Raw genomic sequence first — 23,710 nt, forward strand, 5'->3', positions numbered from 1 at the left:
TTTGTCTGTGCAAGAGCTCCACTGAAGAGTACAGTGAGTGGGTGTTAAAACACTGGACTAAGAACACACCCAGAGACAACGAAAGAATGGATGAAAATGGGAATAAGTTAAATATATTGTTTTGCTTAATAGAGTCCTAAAGGGAAAACTGCAGCATCTGGATAGCAATACCATAAGATGTGGTATGATGCGGATTTTAAGGATTTTTAAAATTTCAAGAATAAGTGGATACTTCGAAGAAGAATGAAAACTGGGATGTTTTTGCCTCTCCTATATTGCAGTGCCTCATATTATTTGCATCCTCTTCATCGTATGTTGTTTCTTAATAACTGGAGAATGAAAGCTTACTAATGTGGGCTGATTGAATTGGTTTTACTCCTGTGACTTGAAGACATGATCCTTGCAATAAAACTGTTGCTCCTCACCTGTATATGGCCTACTTCTCTTTTAATCAGTCACAGTGATCATCATCATCATTACCACCACCACCATCCTCAAAGGTCATTCATGAAAAGACATAACAGGTGAGCAAAATGGTCACTGGGCATCATGGCTGCTGTTCTGTTTATGTACACACTCTATGTCTGCCGCCATCCCAAAGATGACTTGCTCCTGGTTTGATCAGAAGGACTGTTCTTGTGTGCATCCAGGAACAGAAACAGAACAATGCATTCATATAAACTAAGCTAGTAAAATTTCCTTTTCTACATTTCATATATGTATATTGTGCATGGTCCTATATATAGCATATAGTGATTTATATGTTTACTGTACAATAATTATTAGGTGCAAAAATACAGTAATGGAAAGTAGAGACGTAAAATGCTAAAACGCTAAGGTGATTGTTTATAAAAAGCTTATTTTTTTCTGCATGACGTATTTAGTTCTAAGACAGTGCTATATATAATTTTTGTATTATATTTGTTTCCCTAAATGTCAGTGGTAGTAGATATTTGTTTCTAAAAACAAAGGAAGTACAGTATTTAATTAGGATTTTTTTTAATCAGTCTCAAATCTGATTTTAATCACGTTACAGGAGCCTTTCATTTGGAATATAGTTAACTGTGTTTTAATACGTGGAATTATTTTATCAGCATCTCTAATTCCCAGCCTTTAAGCTAGTTAATATATTTTATTCAGTTTCTAGTTGAATTCCTGATCTTAGACTTTTGCTGTACATTGCAGTTTTAGAACACAGTATCCAGGAAAAAGAGAGCAAATCCTAGTCACAAGAAATTCAGGTTGGGAGCTGTATGCTTTGTGCAGGAACAACAAAATCTAGAGCTTTTCGATGATGTTTCCAACAGATTGTGCTCATAAACCACTATGGAGAGTCAACAATTTTCAGAAGTAGGTTGTTATATATAGCTTGCTTCCTTTTCTCTTCCTGAAGCATCCGCTTCCAAAGCCTGCTGCAGGTGGGAGAACAGATAAATACTTATCACCTGGGGAGAGGGAAATGAGGGAGGAGACAATCACCTCATTGTTTGTTAGTCAGAGGGAGGCTTTATGCATGTGGCACTAGACATGTATACTTTGACGCCCCCCCCCCCCAGCCCCTTGTCTGAAATGGAAGAAAATCTTTAAGTAAATGCAAGTAGAGATTACATAACAATGGATGTATTTATGAAAATTCAGGGGCTTGTCATGATCCCTGAGGTGAAGAGTTTAGTTCTAGACCCAAAGGTTACTGCTATTTAATGTATTTTGTGAAATGAATCTTGGATTTTTTTTTTACCAGTGGAGAAGATACTAGGTTAAAAGGCAGGCCAGTGCCAGGTTTAACTTTGGACCAAGCTAGACCTGATGACAAATGCACCTTTTGCATGTGTACATTAAAAATGCAAATAGCATCATTGCTGGACACAGCTTGACAAACCCTATGTAGTCTTATTTAGGGATATATTTCCCACCATAATTATTTGGTGTAGGATCTTATAACTGTGCCTATCCTTTGCCATCCTTTTGTCATCAGCATACCTGGTCATCTAAAATGAGATACAGAAAACATCTGGCACAAAACATCTTGAAACAGGGTATAATGTGGGACACCACACCTTTTACGAACAACAAACTAAAGGCATGCATTGTGGAGTAGAGTTATCCACTGGCCGAGATGGAAGTCATTGGAAGCCCTGGAAATGTAGTGGAGTTAGTGTTTGTCCAATGGTATATTGTGGAGTTGGTGATGCTTATTTCACAAAGCTGGAATATTTTGAAATAAGGCAAACTTTTTGACATTTAGGGACCACCCTAGAACAGGTGTGATAATCTGATATTTCTGGAAGGAAAGCATCTAGGGTGGGGAGACCAGGGCATCCTTTTGAAGAGTGCTTTGTGTGGAAGACTGTAACTCAGGGGTTTAATATCTTCTTTGCATGCAGAAGATCTAAAGTTCAATCCCTGCCACCCCCCCAGTTAAAATTATTAGGTAGCCAATGATAATAATAATAATAATAATAATAATAATAATAATAATAATAATAATAATAATTTATTATTTATACCCCTCCCATCTGGCCGGGTCTCCCCAGCCACTCTGGGCGGCTTCCAACAAAAGAATAAAACACAATAATCTATCAAACATTAAAAGCCTCCCTGAACAGGGCTGCCTTCAGATGTCTTCTAAAAGTCTGGTAGTTGTTTTCCTTTTTGACATCTGTTGGGGGGGGGGCGTTCTACAGGGTAGGTGCCACCACCGAGAAGGCCCTCTGCCTAGTTCCCTGCAACTTGGCTTCTCACAACGAGGGAACCGCCAGAAGGTCCTCGGTGCTGGAGCTCAGTGTCCGGGCAGAATGATGGAGGTGGAGACGCTCCTTCAGGTATACTGGACCGAGGCCATTTAGGGCTTTAAAGGTCAGCACCAACACTTTGAATTGTGCTCGGAAACGTACTGGGAGCCAATGTAGATCTTTCAAGACCGGTGTTATGTGGTCTCGGCGGTTGCTCCCAGTCACCAGTCTAGCTGCCGCATTCTGGATTAGTTGTAGTTTCCGAGTCACCTTCAAAGGTAGCCCCATGTAGAGCGCATTGCAGTAGTCCAAGCGGGAGATAACTAGTGACAAGAGCGATCTCCTCCTGAACCCTTAAGTGCTGTTATCAGTCCAAGTATATAATACTGGGCTAACTCAACAAGTAGTCTCTTCTGATGCAAGACATCTTCCTGTGTTCCTGCTAACCCATAAAATTATAAGTGAAGTCAGCATTTTTCCATGATCCTATTTAGGGAGCAATCCTAACCTCCCTGAGTGAGCAACTGAGGGGCTGCTGGATGTTGCAGACCTCCTTCTTGTTTCACAGAGGTCATAGACAGAGGAAGTCTGTTGTTGGAGGTTTCCTTAGTGCAGTAGCAGAAAGCGCAGCCAAGATTTCTCTTTCACGCTCTGTGTTCCAATTTGTGCTATGAGAATAGAAAGGGCATGTTGGGGTGGATAGGAGGCCTTAGATCAGTAGGATCCAAAGCCCTCCTGTTCTCCTGACACATGCATCAAAAGGGGAAGAACTGTACCCTTAGAAACCAATGGGACCAATGAGAGGGATATATCTCTAGCTCTAGCTCTAGCTCTAGCTCTAGCTCTAGCTCTAGCTCTAGCTCTAGCTCTAGCTCTAGCTCTATCTATCTATCTATCTATCTATCTATCTATCTATCTATCTATCTATCATCTATCTATCTATCTATCTATCTATCTATCTATCTATCTATCTATCTATCATCTATCTGAGGATAGGTTAGAAGGTGCCCCTATCTTTAATTTGGCAGGGATTAAGAAGTGGTAGTCCCCCCCACCTCTCTGCCCCTATAGGAATGCTCTGCCCATCATATTAATTTCAGACACAGCTGTGAGTTTAAAACCAAAATGCTAATTCAAAGTACGGCTGCAGGGCAACATGGTGGCATCCCTGAAGCCCATTGACTGCTGTGTGTATATATGGGTTACTCAATATTTCCTAGAACTTCCAGTGGTGAACTCAAGCTCTCAGATCATTTACAATTTTTCTCTGAAAGAGCCACAGCAGTCTTGATTACATAAGCCAAATGCTCCGCTTAACTCAGGATTTGCAGAGTAAGTTGGAGCCATAATAAAGAAATCAATTTCTAAGTACTCATTATATTAACATTCAGTTACGTGCGACCAGGAATAACCTTTTTTTTTTTTTGGTTGAGCATGTGACTCTAAAAGGCTCTCATGTGACATAGCTAGCACCGGAGATTTGGGATATAGAATCCAAGTGATCAAATTGATATGCCCTAAGGGCACAATCCTCTAGCGATGACTCTGTGACTGTGTTCCAGTTAAATTAACAGAAAAGATGGACAAGCTAGGAAATACACAAGTGACAGGAAAGTGGAGGTAGTAATTGAGAGGCTCTTCCAAGGGCTTTTCCAGACACACCGATGTCCAGTTGATATTATTTTGTGTGAAAGATCCAGAAACCTGTCCTTTGCCATGATTGGCCCAACCATAGAGGTGAACTAGGCAACTGCCTTGAGTGCCAGCATTTCAGGGTGCCTGTTTCAGTAATGCTGATTGTCCTGGGGAAAGAGCTACTGCCAAAACTTTTTGTCCATTCTCTAGGTGGCATTGCCTGCATTCCATGGGGTTTGACTAAGGGGTTTCTGATCACCATTGGTGATGAATTCACAGATGTTAAAAATGAATGTGAGAAAACAAGGCTGCTTTCCTTAATGTGCTGCCGTTATACTGCTTAGCATACAGGAAGAAACAAGGGGAATATATTTTATTTTGCCCAGGCCAGCAAGAAACTCTGACTTGGCTCTGGCATTCCATTAAAGGAGTACAGTACTTCTGATGTACCTGAGACCTTGAGCAACCACTGGCAGAATAGATAATATTGGTCCTGATGGACAAAAGGTGCTTTCAGAAAGGAGCGCATATATATATATATATATATATATATATATATATATATATATATATCAGAGAAAAGGCAATAATAGCCAGCCATGCTTAAAGGCAAACAGGGAATAATAGATAAATAAATAAATAAATAAATATAAATAGATAAATAAATAAACCTAATGCACAATCAACCTGTATATACAGGTGTAATACCACATTCAAAACCTCCTGCCTTGGGCTATGTGCAAGTAGAGAAGATGCAACTTTCCCCAAGGCAGCTTTGCAGGATGGGGCAGCACTGTCAGCAGCCAAATTTGTGGGCATGTCCCATTTGATCTGGAGCTTCTGGCATTACCAGAGCAGTGTATGAAGTAGCCACACTGCCTTGGAGTGTCTCCCATGCTGTTGAAGTAATGTTCAGAATGATCCCTTGGAGTGGATGAAATTGATGAATACTGCATCCAATGAATAGGAATTTGGTCCACATTTTTTGGTTGGGGTGGGGTAGTGCAGGGAGTTGAATTACTGTCCCTCTTCAACACGGTACAGTCATAGAAGGAAGAACCACACTGCAGTTTGCCTGTTCGGCCTCCTTCCCTCCCTCCCTCCCTCTCTCTCACACAAAACTTCTACAGCAGCCACTTCCCTGTGCTGCTATCTGAAACACTTGACAGTGAATTATTGAGAAAAGTATGCATATGTTGCTTGACTCCCCGTAAAATCAGTAGATAAGGGTTGCCACCCTTCCCCTCTCGAATTTGAGCATTGTAATAACAACAGCTGCATGTGGGCGGTGGATCACATAGGTTTTCCCCACCTACGGTTGTTGTATGTCTGAGAAAACCTGGATATATCCTCCTTTGGGGGGGCCAACATGCACAGCTGGGTGGGTTTTTACATTTTAAAGGAAAATTCTGGGTTTGGAGTGGGTGGGTTTTGAGCTCAGGCGGCTTGGGTTGCTCTGCATGCCATGGCCATCCCCAGCCCAAACCAAGGAAAGAGATGCGGTGACACCTCTTTTCCTGGCTCGGGCTGGCAGCAGCGCATGGTCCTCTTTTTTGCTCTTCAAAATATGGCAACATTAAATTATCACCTCACTGGCTCTGCCCATACCTTCTTGAAATTCATTGTTCTAGCACCTGTTTATATTATTCTGTTGCTCTGTGGTTATAGTATGGCGCACTCTGATTTAATTGTTCTGCTTTTAGGGATAAGGTAAAGGTAAAGGGACCCCTGACCATTAGGTCCAGTCGTGACCGACTCTGGGGTTGCACGCTCATCTCGCATTATTGGCCGAGGGAGCCAGCGTATAGCTTCCAGGTCATGTGGCCAGCATGACAAAGCCGCTTCTGGCAAACCAGAGCAGCACATGGAAACGCTGTTTACCTTCCCGCTGTAGCGGTTCCTATTTATCTACTTGCATTTTGACGTGCTTTCGAACTGCTAGGTTGGCAGGAGCTGGGACCAAGCAACGGGAGCTCACCCCGTCACAGGGATTCGAACTCCCGACCTTCTGATCTGCAAGCCCTAGTCTCAGTGGTTTAACCACAGCGCCACCTGGGTCCCATACTCAGTTTTAATTGTTGATTTTTTAAAAAAGCAACTCCTATATAGATCACCCTCAGAAACCTCTGGCAACATGTATACATTTAATTATCTATTGTTAATGCAGCAAACGAGAAATTAAGACGAGGAAAATCGACAGCACCAAAGTACGGCCCATGAAATCTGAGCAGCTTCTCCGTATAGAGGACCATGATTTTGCAATGAGACCTGGCTTTGGAGGTAAGTAAATCTGCTTTTTCATACTTGTTAATTGTTTTTTCTCATGCAGCAAACTGCTTGAGCCTGGGCCAAAGAGGTCATTTAAAAAGAGAATGGTATGTTTAACTCTATTTCTTCTTCCCCAAGGTTCAAAAAATGAAAAGAACTTAGGATAAAACACTACTTGGTATTTAATTTCTAGCACTAGCAAATCTTCCAAAAGAATACTTTGCTAAAGTAAGGACTGCCAAGTTTCTTTTGATTCCTGTTTTACACCTACCATGGAACCTGTGTGTTTTACCTAAGCATAGATAGACCTGGGTAACAGCCATGGGGAATTCAGCCACTGTTACCTTTATTGTTCTCTGCAGGTGTTGTTCTCTGTAGCTAATACCTGTACCTACATAGCACTCAAAAGAGCCACATTTGAATGTCTGCTATCTCCTCTCCAATTCCATGTTACTCCAAGACTTCAACTAACATCTGCCCCCAATTTCCTGGTTTACCATCTAGCCTGAATTGAAGAGTTCTGGCAAACTCAAAAGGTTGCATTTTGTGATATTTTACGAATAATAAGGCCTACTTATTATCAGCCCTGTTCAGGGAGGCTTTTAATGTTTAATAGATTACTGGGTTTTATCTTTCTGTTGGAAGCCGCCCAGAGTGGCTGGGGAAACCCAGCCAGATGGGCGGGGTATAAATAATAAATTATTATTATTATTATTATATTACTTTACAGGGCTATTGTAACAATGTCGGTACCATGTTGCAGGGTAGAGTGCTGCTGTTCAGACTTTCAGCAGTTCAGCCAAGTCTTTATCCATAGTATTACATTTCATACCCCACATCCATCATCTGTGTCCACCAATCCTTGGATGAAGGATGGCATATAAAATAAATAAATAAATAAATAAATAAATAAATAAATAAATAGTCAGACTGTGCTGAATTCGCCTCCTCCATGCGTTTTTTCTGTATATATTTTCTGCAAAACTTTATACACAAAACCTCAACGCAGTTTACAAAAAGATAAAACAATAAAATCAATGAAACTTCACAACCATACTTTAAAACATACAATAGTTAAAATACTAAAACAGATTAAAATTACCTCAACTTTCTAAGCATCTGGGTAGACATGTCTAAACCAGAATGTTTTAGCAGGCACTGAAAAGAATACAGTGAAGGTGCCTCCTCAATCTCAATAGGCAGGGAGTTTCAAAGTGCAGGTGCTGCCACACCAAACCATCAAGTCCTTACAAATGTGGAATGGGTATTATGCGGCACATGCAGTGGTGCCAATTCTGCTGATCTAGGCAGTCGAGTGGACACATGTGGGGATTGAACTTGGCCCAGTAGCAAATCGGCAACCAGCGTAGACCTCTGAGCACAGGTGTTATATGCTGACAAGGCCTCACTCCTGTCAGCAATCATGCTGCAACATTTTGTACTAACAGCAGCTTCTGGATCAAGCATGAGGGAAGCCCCCACACAGAGTGCATTACAGTAATCTAGTCTTAAAGTAACCAACACATGAATTACTATTCCAAGGCTTTTCTGGTCTTTCCACATTTATTCAGGCTTGATTTCCTAGAATTTTTTAAAAATGAAAAGCCAAAGTTCAAGGAAATGCCTGTTTATTTATAGAGTGCCATCAGCACACATGGCATTTACTGGAGTGCAAGAGGGCGGGTTCCTGCCCTGAGGAGTTTACATTCTAAAATTTGACATGGGGAACATGGTATCTTGATCCCATTAGCTGACAGTAGCTGCAGAAGCGAAATGATGGTGTACTTGCATAAACACAACTATTGTGGCATCCTGAACCCCGCACAGGCCTTTGATGATTTTTTAAAGATATCCTGCAAGGACAGAAACTGATGTAGTAAACAATTTTATGTTTAGCGTTTTCATTTAAAAGGCAATCAAAATACTCAGAGGGTTGTAGCAATTCCCCTAGAAGGAAAGGTGACAACATTTGGACTTTTTAGTTAGGAAAAGAAGGCAAGTAAGAGGGGAAATGAAGAAATTTATAAAATTATGTATGGCATGAAAAAAGAGAAGGGTTTTTTGTTTTGTTTTTCACTTCACATAATAGCATTAGAATCTAAGGTCATGCAAGGAAGCTGAATGGGAGGAGAGACAGGACTCATGAAATGATGCTATTTCTTCATAGTCACAGCTCATTGCACAATTTCTGTAATTCACAGCGATGGGTTGTGGTGATAGCCACCAGCTTAAATGGCTGTTAAAGAGGACTGGACAAATTTATGGCAAATAAGGCTGCTAGACATCGTGGCTGCTATTTTCAGGACCAGAGGTCGTATGACTTTAAATACCAATTGCTGGGGAGCCTAAGTGGAAGCAGGCTATAGCACTCAATGGGAACAGAAGGCTGGACCAGACTGGACAGGTCTTTGGTCTGATCCAGGCATAGCTGCCAAGTTATCCCTTTTTTAAAGGGATTTTCCCTTATGCTGAATAGGCTTCCTCGCGAGAAAAGGGAAAACTTGGCAGCTATGGATCCAGCAACACTCTTAAGTGCTTCTTTCTGCATCCTGTGGCAGAAAAATCTATGACCCCCCTCCCCTGTTTTCAGGTTTTGAGAGAAAATTCAGGGTTTTGATTTGTGGATTGTAGAAGACCATATGTACTCTGAAACAATGGAGAAATCTGAAGCAATGCCAAAACCTTATTAAACTAAGTGGTTAAACTTTTCTGAATGACTTTTAGTTCTGATTTCCTCTAAACCACCACTTTCTGAGCAGGTTTTGTTAACAAAAGAAATATATGTGTTTCCACATACCTTCTAGTTTGGTCTTTAATGACAATCTTGCTGTAAGAGTGTTTCACATGGTACATACCCATTTTTCATTATTTAAAGCAGTTTTTTTAATTAAAAAATCCACATACATCCATTTCATGATTGATACTTCTCTTTTCTTTCTTTTTGAAGGTTCTCTTAAACTCTCTGATCATCACATTTATTCTCTTTGTTATGTTCAAGGGTCACCCATACCAGTGGGCATTGATGTGCAAGTGGAGAGTATTGACAGCATTTCAGAAGTTGACATGGTAAGCTTTTCATTATTTCGCTACAGCAGTACTAGTATCCAGAAGTTTGACAAAAATGACTAGAAATCAGATGTCTCTTCTATTCTGCAGCCCCACTCTCTTCTATTCTGCACACCCTCTTTTCTGCCTTAACTCCTCTTTTGTGCAACCATCATTTGCACACAGATTATCCCCTTACCAATTGCTTCTCCTTCTCTCAAGTTTTCTTGCCCACTGTCACCGGAGCCCTAAAACTGTTTCACACATGCATACACATCTACCTTCCTCCCTACCTCCCATATTCCCTATCATTCCTCCAAATACTACCTCCCACTCAATTCCACATGCCTCCGCCCCAATTCCTCCCTTCTCTTTCCACCCCACTCAGCATCAGAGAACTAAAACTGTCCCCCACACAGAGACCTTTCTCCCACATGACATTTCCTACAGACATGAGTCCCCTCCTTTTTCTTCCTTCTCCATCCTCCTTCCCCTGCTCCTGCCTTTAGAATCTTCGGAAATAGCCCATGAAAGCAGTGTTATGGCAGACTACATACAATGTGGTTTATTGTTTATATAATCCTCTTTATTTTCTTTATATAAAGGACTTCACAATGACTTTATACCTCAGACATTACTGGAAAGATGAGAGGCTGTCATTTCCCAGTACCAGAAACAGAAGCATGACTTTTGATGGGAGACTAATAAAAAAGATCTGGGTACCCGATATATTTTTTGTCCACTCCAAAAGATCTTTCATCCATGACACAACTATGGAGAATGTTATGTTACGTGTCTACCCAGATGGAAATGTGCTCTTTAGCTTACGGTAAGCACAGTGCTCTCTTTATCTTCCAGTCGCAGGAAACAAACACGAAGGTGAGAAGATACACTAGCTCAGGGATAGTCAGTGTGTTTTCCCCCAGATGTTGATAGACTATAACTGCCATCTTCCCTATTTGCGATGCTGGCTGGGACTGGTGGGAGCTGCAGTCCAGCAGCATCTGGAGGCCATGGTGTAGACTACCTTTGCGGTAGCTCATTGTGAACCTTGCAGAAATTGTAGGCATTGAAGGTTTATTCACACGGCACTTAGAGCCCATGGCATAGTTTGGTCATCAGCTGTGTGCTGAGTTTCAGCTTTATGGCCACAGGTTCAGAAACCTGGGTGGCTCAGGTTTTGTTGCACCATTTCTGCTGTTCCTGTCTTCTCCCACTTTAGTTCTTCCAGTCACAGATGCTCTTCAGCTGCCTCTGCCCTCTGAGGTAAAGTGGTAGCAATCAGGAAGAGCCTTTTTAGTGGTGTCCCCCCCCCCTTATCTGTGGAATACCCTCACCAGGAAAGCTTGCCTGGTGCTCATTTTGATGTCATTTCAGTAGCAGGGAATTTTAAAAAAACATTTCCCCAAGGTCCCCCCCCCCACTTTTAAGCTGTTGAGAGTTAAACTGCTTGTTCTGCTCTGCTGAGTTATTAGTTGCCATGTTCTGCTGCTATTTTAAATGGTTATGTAATTATTTTTCATTGCATTATTACAATGTATTTTTATTATATTTTTATTTCATAAGACATATTGTTCAGTATTATCCAAGCTGGTGCTCTCCAGGTGTTTTGGACTACAACTCCTATCAATCCTAGCCAGCATGGCCAATGGTTAGATATGGAGTAATCTAAAACATCTCAAACACACCAGTTTGGGAAGGCTGATTAGTGGCTGCTAAGCATATTATCTGGAAGCCATGTGGTTCAAATCTCACCTCAGACCCTCCCACCCTGCCGATTACGGATAAGAATACTCATTTACTGTACAGGATTATTGTAAATGTTACTGAGATAATGTGTTTTGAACACTCCCAAGTGCTATATAAATGCTAAGCAGGATGCTGTTGCTGCTATGTGATATAAGAAAGCAATATATTTCACATAAGTTTGAATGTAATTGGTCCGATATCCCAGGAGGTTACCTGGTAATTAAGTCCTCTTGAGCTCCAGGCTTTGTACGCCCAAGGAAGGATTAAAAAAGGCTTCTTGGTTAGGCTTGGTATTTGCATGAACAACTGACCTGGCTCTTGTGAGGGCTTTCTTGTCTGTTCACTGGATTTTAATTTCAGGACGTAGTCCCAGATACTTTTCTCCTGCTTTTTACTCTGTTCATTCTGTAAGGCTGCCCAGCCTGAAGACAGCACCAAATGGAAACCCATTCTGTCTAGTATGAAAATTGGATAATATAAATTAAGCACCAGATATATGGTCCAATTCAGTGAATTATTCCACCACAGCCGCACTTTGGGATGCTCAGGTGATGGAAATATTAAGACTACTAAAATGATGTACATAGACAAATGTACAGTAAGCCTGCAATTCACATGCATTTAACTTGTGTGCATTCAGTTTTACATGTGTGGCAAAAAAAACATTAAAAAAATTACAAACATAAGACCCCCCCACTGGAATCCCTCATTCATTGACTTAAGGCTCTCATACATAATGAAAATGTTGATATGAACAGTAAAGCTTATCCCTTTGTTTTGCTTTATTGCTTTTCTGACAGAATAACAGTTTCTGCCATGTGCTTCATGGACTTCAGTAGGTTCCCACTTGACACTCAGAACTGCTCTCTAGAACTGGAAAGCTGTAAGTCTGGCTCAGCTATGGTATTGTATGTTCTACATGTGTGTGTTTTTAAATAGGAATTATTAGAAGTACCTTACCTATACTGTATTTTAAATGCATATGGCGTCTCAAGGACTTGGGGGTGTGTGTCTTCAAATACTCTTGGGAACTGTATTAGTAAAAAAAGCAATGAATATTTATAAAAGGAGACAGAACACTCCCCCTCCATAAGCAAAGAGGGAACTGTATTGGAAACCTCTGTCATTTCATATGTCTGATTTAGCTTAGGTGTAATTTTGTATACCTTGTTACAGGTAGGTAGCCGTGTTGGTCTGAGTCGAAGCAAAATAAAAAAATTCCTTCAGTAGCACCTTAAAGACCAACTAAGTTTATATTTTGGTATGAGCTTTCGTGTGCATGCACACTTCTTCAGATACGATGAATTGGTATCTGAAGAAGTGTGCATGCACACGAAAGCTCATACCAAAATATAAACTTAGTTGGTCTTTAAGGTGCTACTGAAGGAATTTTTTTATTTTGTATACCTTATTTGCTATGTAGTAAATGGCTGTGGTCTGAGGACTGTGGTAGCATAGAAGAGGAAGGCGATGAATGGTGATTTTAATGAAGCACAAAGGTTTCTGGAGGACAAAGTCAGAATCTGTCATGCCATAGAATCCCTCTCTCACAGGACATATTTTTCCTGGCCATCAAAGGTGGCACACCAGGCCATGTTAAAGCATGAGCAAGCCTTGTCCTCATAGCTGCCAAGTTTTCCCTTTTCTCGCGAGGAAGCCTATTCAGCATAAGGAAAAATCCCTTTAAAAAAGGGATAACTTGGCAGCTATGCTTGTCCTGTTACTCCACCAAGTTTCTTAAATTAAAAAGAACCATCCTATGACAGTGACAGGTTCAAGGCGAGGTTGACAAGGATAGAAAAGGGTCAGGAAACCATGTCATGTGAGGAGCAGTTGAAAGAGCTCAATAGGCATAGCTGGGAGAAGATGAGATTAACAGGAGTTTGATAGCAACAGGCAAGTTTCTGCCATACAGAAGATGGAGCAGACTTGTTCTCTTTTGCTGCAGAGAGAGGAACTAGAACCAATGGGTGGAAATTGCAGGGATGCAGATTTCACGTAAACATTAAGGAAAAGTGAATAGAATCATAGAGTTGGAAGAGACCACAAGGGTCATCCAGTCCAACCCCCTGCCAAGCAGGAAACACCATCAAAGCATTCCTGACATACGGCTGTCAAGCCTCTGTTTAAAGACCTCCAAAGAAGGAGAGTCCACCACACTCCTTGGCAGCAGATTCCACTGCCGAACAGCTCCTAATAATTAGAGCTGTTCAGTGGTGAAACAGATTGCCTTGGGATGTGGTGGGCTTACTATAGATCAGGCATCCCCAATTGGTTATAATCCCCTCACTTACCTTGCCCACTGTTATGGGCTTCATATGAAAGGAATGAGTCAAGCAGCCAAGCTGTCTTCCTGTTCAGAGTCTGGTGTTTTCAAATGCTATCTAGGTAATATAATGCAATGTGAGTTAAGATGTAAAAATCAAGAGGCAAAAGAGTCACAGGCAAGTGATAGTCTGTTAAGTTTATTTATCTATTTTCCCACAGATGCCTACAATGAAGAAGACTTGATGCTGTATTGGAAGCACGGCAATGAATCTCTTAGCACAGATGAGCACATTTCCCTTTCCCAGTTCTTCATTGAAGAATTCAGTGCTTCTAGTGGGCTAGCATTCTATAGCAGTACAGGTATCGCGCCTGACAGACAGTAATAGATTTTCTTGTTCTATCTAAATTCCTTTTGATCTTAGCAAATAATAGCAGTCAGTGGAACGACTGTTACGAAGGAAACCAGTTCAAAAGATTTTTTCCCTCCTCCGCAGTTCATGTATCTATATTTTCATTTTCCTATTAATTTTTCTATGTGACCCATGCATTTTTTTTGGTATATCTAAGAGACCTAGAGCCATTTCAGGATTCATACTGAATTTTGATTTTGTTTCATCCACCCCCACTGTGCATGGTATGTATAGAAAATTAGAGGAGAACTGTAAAAGGAACTGAAAATAATTGAAATTTTAATGCCTCTGTATCACAATAAATTATATAGGGGAAAGGAGCATTAAGAAGTATGTTAGTCAGAAATTAATTGTCTCACAAATTTTAGAACTTTATATACAAAGGCTAGAATTGAAAGTGTTATTATGTTCATGCTTCAGGTCAATGAACAGCGGAACCACATTGCATATTGCAAACTGATTGTGGAATTACTCCATTTCAAATGGGATTTGCAGTGCAGTTGGAAGAGAGGGTACTTATGTTTGAAAAACACAAGTCTAACAATACAATCCTATGCATGTTTGCTTAGAAAGAAGTCTTACTATATTCAGTGGAGCTTGCTCCCAAGGACCTGTGAGTAGAATTGTAGGCCAAATCTCTTTTGGGCATACAGAACCAATTGCATATTTCTTTGGATCCAGGCTATTCTAATTTTGTGTGTATGCTGCAGTGAATAGGTAGGTTTTTAATTCTCCCCGTGCTAACCTGGTGTAATCATAATGTACATATTATTCTGGATATATTACTTTCCTATATTCAGGCAGGGTGGGATGTTCCTGTTCTTTATATGCATTCTTCTGTAATCAACAACTTTCCAAAACTTAGGATGAAGAAAGCCAACATTTCTATTGGGTTGAAGAAGTGATGATTCACTAGATGGCACTGTCTCCTGTGCGGTGCTGCTGATTCAGTAGTCGGATGCTTGGTTTAACAGCAAAAAAGTGAAGCTAATAAAGAAACAAGAACAAATATATCCTGAGAATTTATTATTATGAAATATCCCTGAAGCATTTTTATAATGGTAGTACTAATCATGCAAGACATGGTCAAATTCCTTGTGGATTAACTGCAGTTCTGTTGTTAGCCTGTACTTGTATAGCTTTTTTTTTTAAAAAAAAAAAAATCCCATCAATTAGTGGTGATTTTGTTCTTCCAATGTCATTACTTTAACAAAGGAACTGGTTATAGATTCTATCCCACATACACAGGATCACAGGTTTGGAAAGGACCTACTTATAACACTATTTAAATAAGTAAAGGAGGTGGTAAATGTATGTATATTAATAAGTCACAGTTCAGTGGAGGGAGAACAGAATGTGGATGTTAAGGAATATATTTACATATTTCAACAGGTTGGTACAACAGACTCTTCATAAACTTTGCCCTGAGGAGACATATTTTCTTTTTTGTACTACAATCCTATTTCCCATCTATGCTGATGGTGATGCTTTCATGGGTCTCATTTTGGATCGACCGAAGAGCTGTTCCTGCAAGGGTATCACTAGGTAAGCTCTCATCTGAATATATTTAGGGTATGGTGGAAAACACATTGTAGTAATTGGGTTGTGTTGGCTTTATAGGTAGTTCACAGAAGTATATAATCATTATCTTACTCTTCCTACATTAACACTTACTGTACTTCATTTCTGGTAGAAGGAATTTAAGTGCTCTTTGCCTAGTTTTGCTATACCCAAAGTTGTTCATTAATCAGAAAGAGCTGTGAGATGCAGCAGTGTGAGAGGAAAGGTAGGCGGGGAACTGTCTGGAGAGTTAATTAACTCAACTCAGCATTTCTTGTGACATCATCTGTCCTGCAGGGAGATTTCACTTTTGCTTTGCGTGAAAGAAATGGCTGACCTGGGCAATAAACCCAGACTTATTAGCTTAGTCATAAGTGACAGAGTGGTAGAAAATATGTTTTTTTACTATGTACTTTGTACTATGTACAAGTTGCAGGCATTTTCTATGCATCTCAGTACATACTGTCAAGTCCCAGTAACTAGGAACCTCATGATTGGTGAGCTGAGTCTGTGTGTGCTCTAACTCTGAAGCCTTGGTGGCAGAAGAGAAGATCAATGTGCAGCATCAGCCCTGATGGCAGGTGAAACAGAAAGCCTCTCAATCGGCCAAATCTGGTATACCGCACTTTTCCGTCTATAAGACGCCCCCATGTATAAGACTACCCCTATTTTGGGGAACTATAATTTAAGAAAATGGGGGGGAGATGGCTATATTCCCAGAGTTGTTGAGTTTTTTTGAGTGGAGGATTGCACAGAGTTTCTGGGCTTTTTTGGGGGGGGGGATGCAGAAAATCACAAACCCTAAAGACAAGAGCTCAGAATCGCTCACGTGGCAGAAGCCGACAAGCACCTGCCCGTTTGCAAACACAAGCCGGAAACCAAACACCCAATTGCTCTAGCGGCAACCAGTCCAAGGCAGCCCTTGACACAGCCAACAATCACGCACCAAATCGCCACTTACAAGCTGTAGCTCGTGGCTGCAACCAATCACCTGCTCCCCTTGTATTAGACAAGCCCCGTTTTTAAACACTACAGTATTTTGGAGTTAAAAACCCTTGTCTAATACACAGAAAAGTACGGTAAATACTACATGTCTGGAAGCGAACAACTTTCTACTATCTGAAAACTGAGAGTCAGGTAATTAATCTGGGCAACATGGTTTCAGATGCCAACAAAACCTTACATTATGAGGCAAACCTTTACCTTTACTTAGTCAACACATTAAATGTGTGATCATATTTGCATATATCATTATTTTAAAAAGCAGCTGGTGGGAGGGGGACATGAACCTGGACTGTGGAGTGGGGGGGGGGGTTAACCATCTCTTCCTGTACTATTTTACCACAAAAGTAATCACCTGCCTGGAGCTACCATCTGCCCTCGAAGGGAACTGCTCATATAGCATCTTCCCTTGTGGGTCAAACAGCTTAGAGGGATTGTCATTGAGAAAAACGATGCAGGGGAGGGGTTAACTCCCCATGTACATCATTTGGTGGACATCTCCCTAGAGCGTATGAAATTCAGCAGTCCTTTTAAATTTTTAAAAGAAAGACCTAATATAAAGGGATACATTTTATGAACCCAACAAATAATATATGTTTTCTACTTAAATTATTCATCATGCCACTACATAGGAACCATGCTACTTAACCCCTTTCTCCCCTGCCGCCCCTTCAAAGGTCAATGTGGCTAATGTTGAAAAGCATGTTCTTTAATGGGTATTAATACCCTGTTCTGAGAACCACTGTTTCACCATATCTTCACCTAGAATCAGGCCATATTTAATTGCTAGAGATTTAAAAGGGAATGGTTGATTTCTCATTACTCATTCTAACTAACAGAGCAGTATTCCAAGAAACTGAATTTGTGGTGTCTTGCTTCTTACTTAAGGGATACCCTTGAGGGCCATAGGTTAAAAAAAAACCCAAAACCCAGACATACAGAGTTTGTTAAAATATCCATTAAAGAACTATGCTTTTAAAGTAGAAAAACAACTTATTTAAAATTAATATTTTACTATTATAAAACAAAGGCATAACAGAGTTACGGTAGGACATACACAGGAAAGAATACCGGTAAATGTGTAAAACTAACAGTAATTATATTAAATAGGTAGTAAAGAAAATCCATGTTGAGTTTTATCGGTTGCAGTAAGATTCCTCCAAATAGTAGGGATATTTTTGTTCTAAAAGGTGACAAGAAGACTGATAAGAAAATGTAAGCCAGAATAGTCTTGACATCATATTTGCCTGGGATTTGCAGCTTGGCTGAAAACCTGGCCCTTCTACACTGGAAATATGAGGCTTCCTTGACTCTGCATGTTGCTCCTCTGAGAAAAATGGAGCTTGGAAACATCTTTCAAGGAGAAAGATAGGTGCAACTCTAATGTTTTCTGTAAAAGAGCACTTAAAGGCTTGGGAAAGACATTGTCCTCACTAACCTTGTGTTGCCACTGAGCCTTGTATGTGGGTTGAAATCTGGTACCACCACCACAATTCAGTTATTTGTCATGTGCTATTTATATACGGTATGCCATGTGCTGGTAGAGGAAGGAAGTTAGGGGGCACCAACCATTTGTACACACATTATTACTGCATATTTTTGCAAAATGCAAGACCTTATTGATGCTGTCCCTTCATCTTTTCTCTCTCTCCTGGCAGGTATAACTACTGTGCTGACAATGTCAACCATAATCACAGGAGTAAGTGCCTCAATGCCTCAGGTGTCTTATATCAAAGCTGTGGATGTATACTTATGGATCAGCTTTCTCTTTGTCTTCCTGTCTGTCATTGAATATGCAGCTGTAAATTATCTCACAACAGTGGAAGAAAGAAAACAGCTAAAAAGGAGAGGAAAGGTATACACTTGTTTGTGTTCTTTCTAGAAACAGAAAACACTATTGTTTGTGATGTCTGTGCTGTGATTTGTGTTTCACAGTCCTTAGGCATTTGGGAAGCCTGTTAAAATGGTGTCTGTTCTTGCATTGTGTTCTAGAACTCCATTAGTTCACCAAGCCTTAACCAAGGATTGCCTGCTTCTCAAACTCCAGTATTACAGTTAAACTCTTTTCTTTGTTAACTTCTGTAGTCTAACCTTCAGCCAGATGGTGCTAAGGTCAGCTAACAACAAAAATAAAAGAAAATATCATAATAAAAATATTTATAAATGTATAAATAAATATTTCCAAATAAAATAAAATTACAATACTTAAAAATATATATAAAACCAAGGCAGGAAGAACATCATTACTGTCAATAAAAACCACAAGTTAAAAACATCAGTTCAGTTTATGGACCTATTTAAATAAAATGTAATTGACTGCTGATGGAAGATCATTAGAGGTCTCCCTTGGCAAGGAATTCCAGAGGCTAAGAGCAGCTACCAAGAAGACTACCTCTTTCCCACCAAATGTCCCTCAGATGTAAGCAGATAAACAGAAGGGCCTCTCCTGAGAAATCTTGGCAGCCTCATATTGGAGAATACAGTCTTTCAGGTAATCTGGTCTCAAGTTGTGTTGAACAGTTTAGATCATAGCTAGAACTTTCAGTTATGCTTGAAAATGGATTGGGCCAGTGAAACTGTTTTAAGTCCGGTTGCAGCATTCTGAAGCAGTTCAAGTTTCCACTCTTCAAAGGCATGTATATGTAGAGCATGTTACAATATTCCAAACAAGATGTAACTAAGGCATCTGTTACCATGCATGCACTTGGCGGCAAAAATAAGGGCATCCAGTTCAGAGCTAAAGCCAGGATTTACACTGCAAATCTAAGTATCAAAGAAGAGTGGAACCCACTCTAAGGTAGACGGAACCCAAATTTCTTAATCTGCCTTTTAACACCAAAGGCTAACAGCTAAGGGATCACATAACAATCTCCAACAGCACTTTCTGAACCTGTCAGTCCAAGAAAATTCATAATCACCATAAAAACTGTGCCTCTAAATCCTACCCAATCCAAGAAGGGACTGAACCACTGTAAAACTGCCTCTGAATCCTGTCCCATCCCAGCAGTCCAACATGAAAGCTGCAGTAGAAATATATTAAAAAATAAAGAAATAAAATTGTCCAGTAGCACCTTAGAGACCAACTAAGTTTGTTCTTGGCATGAGCTCGTATCTGAAGTGTGCATGCACACGAAAGCTCATACCAAGAACAAACTTAGTTGGTGTCTAAGGTGCTACTGGACAATTTTTTAATATATATTTCTAATGCATCAGACCAACATGGCTACCTACCTGAATGAAAGTTGCAGATAAGTCTAGCTGAACCAACTAATTTGTGTGGGTTAAAAGAAAAACTGATTATTTTGTGGTGGGGGAAGACTTGTACGTATCATGGACTGTATACAGTTAAGTCAAACTTGGAGTAGACTCAATGAGTTTAAGTCACTGGTTTCAATGAATACGATTTAAATACCACCCTGTTCTTTTCTTTCTAACTGTTACAGGTTAGGCTGACAAGATAGATCATGTTTATTTATTTTATTTATTTATTAATTTCTATACCACTTTATATTTTTAATAAAAATACAAAATGGTTTACAGCATATTAAATCAATGAATCAATAAAACATTAGCCGGGCAATGTTCCTCCGGCTGCATGAGGAGCCTCTTCCAGTAAGGCTGGTGAGTCTGGCCAGGTGGAAAGGGCCTTGTGGGGAGTGGCCTTCACACCTCACAGCAAATATGAATGTGATATATATACCATTGGTAAATAACTTTTGTTTTCACAAATCTTCTGTAGAGTTTATTTAAAAAGGTAACTATGGATCCTAGGTTGTTGTCATAAGGGACACATACCGGTAGTTCCTGTATCTGTATCAGTTACCTGTATCAGTTCAGGTATCTGAAGAAGTGCGCATGCACATGAAAGCTCATACCAATAACAAACTTATTTGGTCTCTAAGGTGCTACTGGAAGGAATTTTTTAATTTTGTTTTGACTACGTCAGACCAACACGGCTACCTACCTGTAACTAGTTCCTGTATCTGTAATTTTAATACAAAACCTAATGTTAGAATGTAAATTGATTTTTTTTAAAAAAACTTCCACTTTTCTGTCCTACATGAACGACATTCATATTGTTAGACAACAAAGCACTCATTGGTGTCACTTGTGAAAACATCCTTGTTGCTGGCAGTCTTCTGTTAAAACTGTTTCCTGTATGTGGGATTTAAAAAAGCACTTGTTCTTCAGTCATTTTATTTAACCAGTAATTGGCCCTTTTTTCCTAGGCTGCTGGATTGTATAATATTGATGCAGTGCAAGCAATGGCCTTTGATGGCTGCTATCACGACACAGACACCACCGACATTGACCTGACCACCTTTTCAGTCCCTTCCGAAGAAAGTTCAACACGAGGGCAAGCACCCAGCACCCCCACTCTAGATGCAGCTCGCATCAAGAGGAAGAGATCATTGAAAGGGAATGTGGGCAGGATTATTTTGCAGAACAATCATGCCATCGACACATACTCCAGGGTTATATTTCCTACTGTATATATTGTATTCAACTTTTTTTACTGGGGTTTGTATATATGAATGATTATAACTGATATATTTTTCATATGAGCACACCAGAAATGCATAGTAAAATACACATGCCATGATCTGTGTAAGAAGATATGCTTTAGAGTTTGAACAAGAGAGTCTGGTACCCAAATAACAGGTTTTTCTCCCTGCTTGCAAAATCTATTATCTGAAATGGAAGTCCCAATGGCTCTGAGTTTGTTATGCACTCTGGGTTATTATTCCTAAATGATGAAAAGTGGTTTTAACCTAGTTTGTATGACAGCAGTGTAAAATACCTATTTCTGCTATGTGATGCACAGGATTTGTAGCTATGCAGCTTCCCACAATGCAGCCATCTAGCTTACAGAACTATTTTAAAGCTGCCAAGAGGGGATAGATCTACATCATACAACACCTAAATCTTCCCTCCTCTTCTGACATGGCCCACCACTCCCACCTATCATCCAGACTAGTGTTATACACTCAGTGCTAGGATCTTTCTCCAAATGATTTCACTGTCACATTGCTTCTTGCTTACTTAAAAATATATAAAGCTCAGTAGCCTTCATTCTTGGATTATTGAAGACTGATGCCAGTTAGCAAGCTGACTAGGAGCAAAATTAGACCTTGTGCTGGAGAACCTAACCACAGACTGCCTGGATAGAATACCAGACAGCTGGTATTCTATCCAGCCATTGGAAGACGCACATTGTGGAATAACCACAGATAATCAGTTTTAATTGAAGGCTCACAACAGGAAACAATGGTAGAAATCTCTGAAACAGTAACTAGTATAAATGCTATTCTGCTCAATTTAATTAAGGCCAAGTAATTTCAGTCACTGTCATATATGTAAAAAAAAAAATATGGTGGCAGCCAGCAGTAGCTTTTCAGTCCAATCCAATGCATGTTTACTCAAAAATTAGGTCCAGTTGTTTCATTGGGACATTATTCAATATAGGTATACATAGGACTGCACTCAAAACTACACATTCCATGCATTCTCTTCTGGACCAAAGCAATCTAGGGAGACTGCAAGTTTAAGTGAAAAATGGCAGGGATAGTTATATAGGGGCTTTTTAACCCTTCTTCCTCTGATTATTTTTCCATTCCAATTATCCCAAGTGTTTTTTTCAAAGGGTGGGGAAACATCCAGGAAATTATACATGAATATGCGTCCTGTCGTGTTTGATTAGTTGACTGAGGAACTCTCCCATTATGCTACAAAATGGATCAATTTCCTCAAAGAATAAATACTGGCCCTTAAAAAGGTCATAAGGAGGCTGCAAGCACCTGTCGCTAAGTAGGGAGAAATCTTACAAAACATGTGAACCCCAGATGTAAAGAGGAAGATTTTATGGATTTTTACATTTAAGTTCTTGCAAACCTCTTATCTCCTTGACACCTCTTTGAAAACCATGCTGGATTTTTTTCTCTGTCTTGCTTCTGAGCAAAGTCAAAGATCCCATATAAGGTATTAATCATATAATATGTATCAGAATAGAACTGCTATTAAGTTTAACCAAATTAATTGCAACTTTCCTATTCTTTGGGCTCATCCATCCTTACCTTTGCTCCGTGCTTTCTATGCACAGGTCCAGGCTTTCCATGGAAAACCCAATTGCCATTTGGTCCGATTCAGCAGTAAAATGCAGGCCTTGCTGAGTAAAGCATTGGCACCAAACACACACACACCATACACATACAAACACACTCTGACACAGACATGGAAAGTTGAGAGCTGTGCCTAGAAATATGGAATAATGTTGTAGGGTAACAATAAAATGAAGTGTGGATGAACCCTTTGTTGCAATCACTGTATCACACACAGGAGCACTCCCATTCATTGTAATGAAACTACTCTAGGGAAAATGGTTTGTAGTTTTGCATGTCTGATTAATGTTTTATAATTTTGCAATTCATTGTGCAGTATGGAAATATCCGTTGATAAAAATATATGCAAGTAGTGGGTTAAAATAAAGATTTTGTTTTTAAAAAGGCATTCTCTGGAGTGTGCATTTTTTTTCTGATGGTAGGAGGAACTAATCTCCCTGTCTAGAAAAGGGTGCTTGCCTAGAATCTCACAAGTTGTGTATTTATTTTTTACACTTCCAGCAACTACCCTTATAGTGAGAATTAACCATGTATCAGACACCAGTCTCAGCTGTGCCTCATTCCCAGAAACTAGCTGTGGCACGCAGAATTATTTTCCATGGGTGTGGGGGGGGGGGACAGGGAGGGGCAGCTGCTCCCCTAGATCATGTAAAACAATAGAAAACTGACCAATCAACTGTCTCCTTGTTATGCCAAAAGGGACACTTTTAATAACAGCACAGAGTTATCATCGCATTACACAACATAACTTTGCTTGGTGTGGGTTCTTTCTGTGCAGTTTTAGCCTTTGCCTGATGCTCCTGCAAGGCCCTTTTCGCGGTGATGAGAGTGTATTATCCCAGGTGCCTACAACAGGCGTACGCGTGCGTGAGGGGCGGGGGAAGGGAGCTAAGGTGCTCTTCTCTCCTACCCCGCCCACAGC

At 40.1% G+C, this 23,710-nt stretch overlaps 1 protein-coding gene across 1 annotated transcript; it reads left to right on the forward strand.

The window, feature by feature from the left end:
- The first annotated feature begins 358 nt into the window (after positions 1 to 358).
- GABRR3 (gamma-aminobutyric acid type A receptor subunit rho3) lies at positions 359 to 21,682 on the forward strand. Its single transcript, XM_035115568.2, has 9 exons — positions 359 to 524; positions 6,535 to 6,647; positions 9,634 to 9,701; positions 10,286 to 10,509; positions 12,230 to 12,312; positions 13,917 to 14,057; positions 15,500 to 15,652; positions 18,328 to 18,524; positions 20,899 to 21,682. The coding sequence occupies exons 1-9, from the start codon at positions 394 to 396 to the stop codon at positions 21,202 to 21,204; spliced, it is 1,416 nt and encodes a 471-aa protein (XP_034971459.1). The 5' UTR covers positions 359 to 393; the 3' UTR covers positions 21,205 to 21,682.
- The last annotated feature ends 2,028 nt before the right edge of the window (positions 21,683 to 23,710 follow it).

The sequence above is a fragment of the Zootoca vivipara genome, chromosome 4, assembly GCF_963506605.1.
Source record: "Zootoca vivipara chromosome 4, rZooViv1.1, whole genome shotgun sequence".
NCBI classification, from domain to species: Eukaryota; Metazoa; Chordata; class Lepidosauria; order Squamata; family Lacertidae; genus Zootoca; species Zootoca vivipara.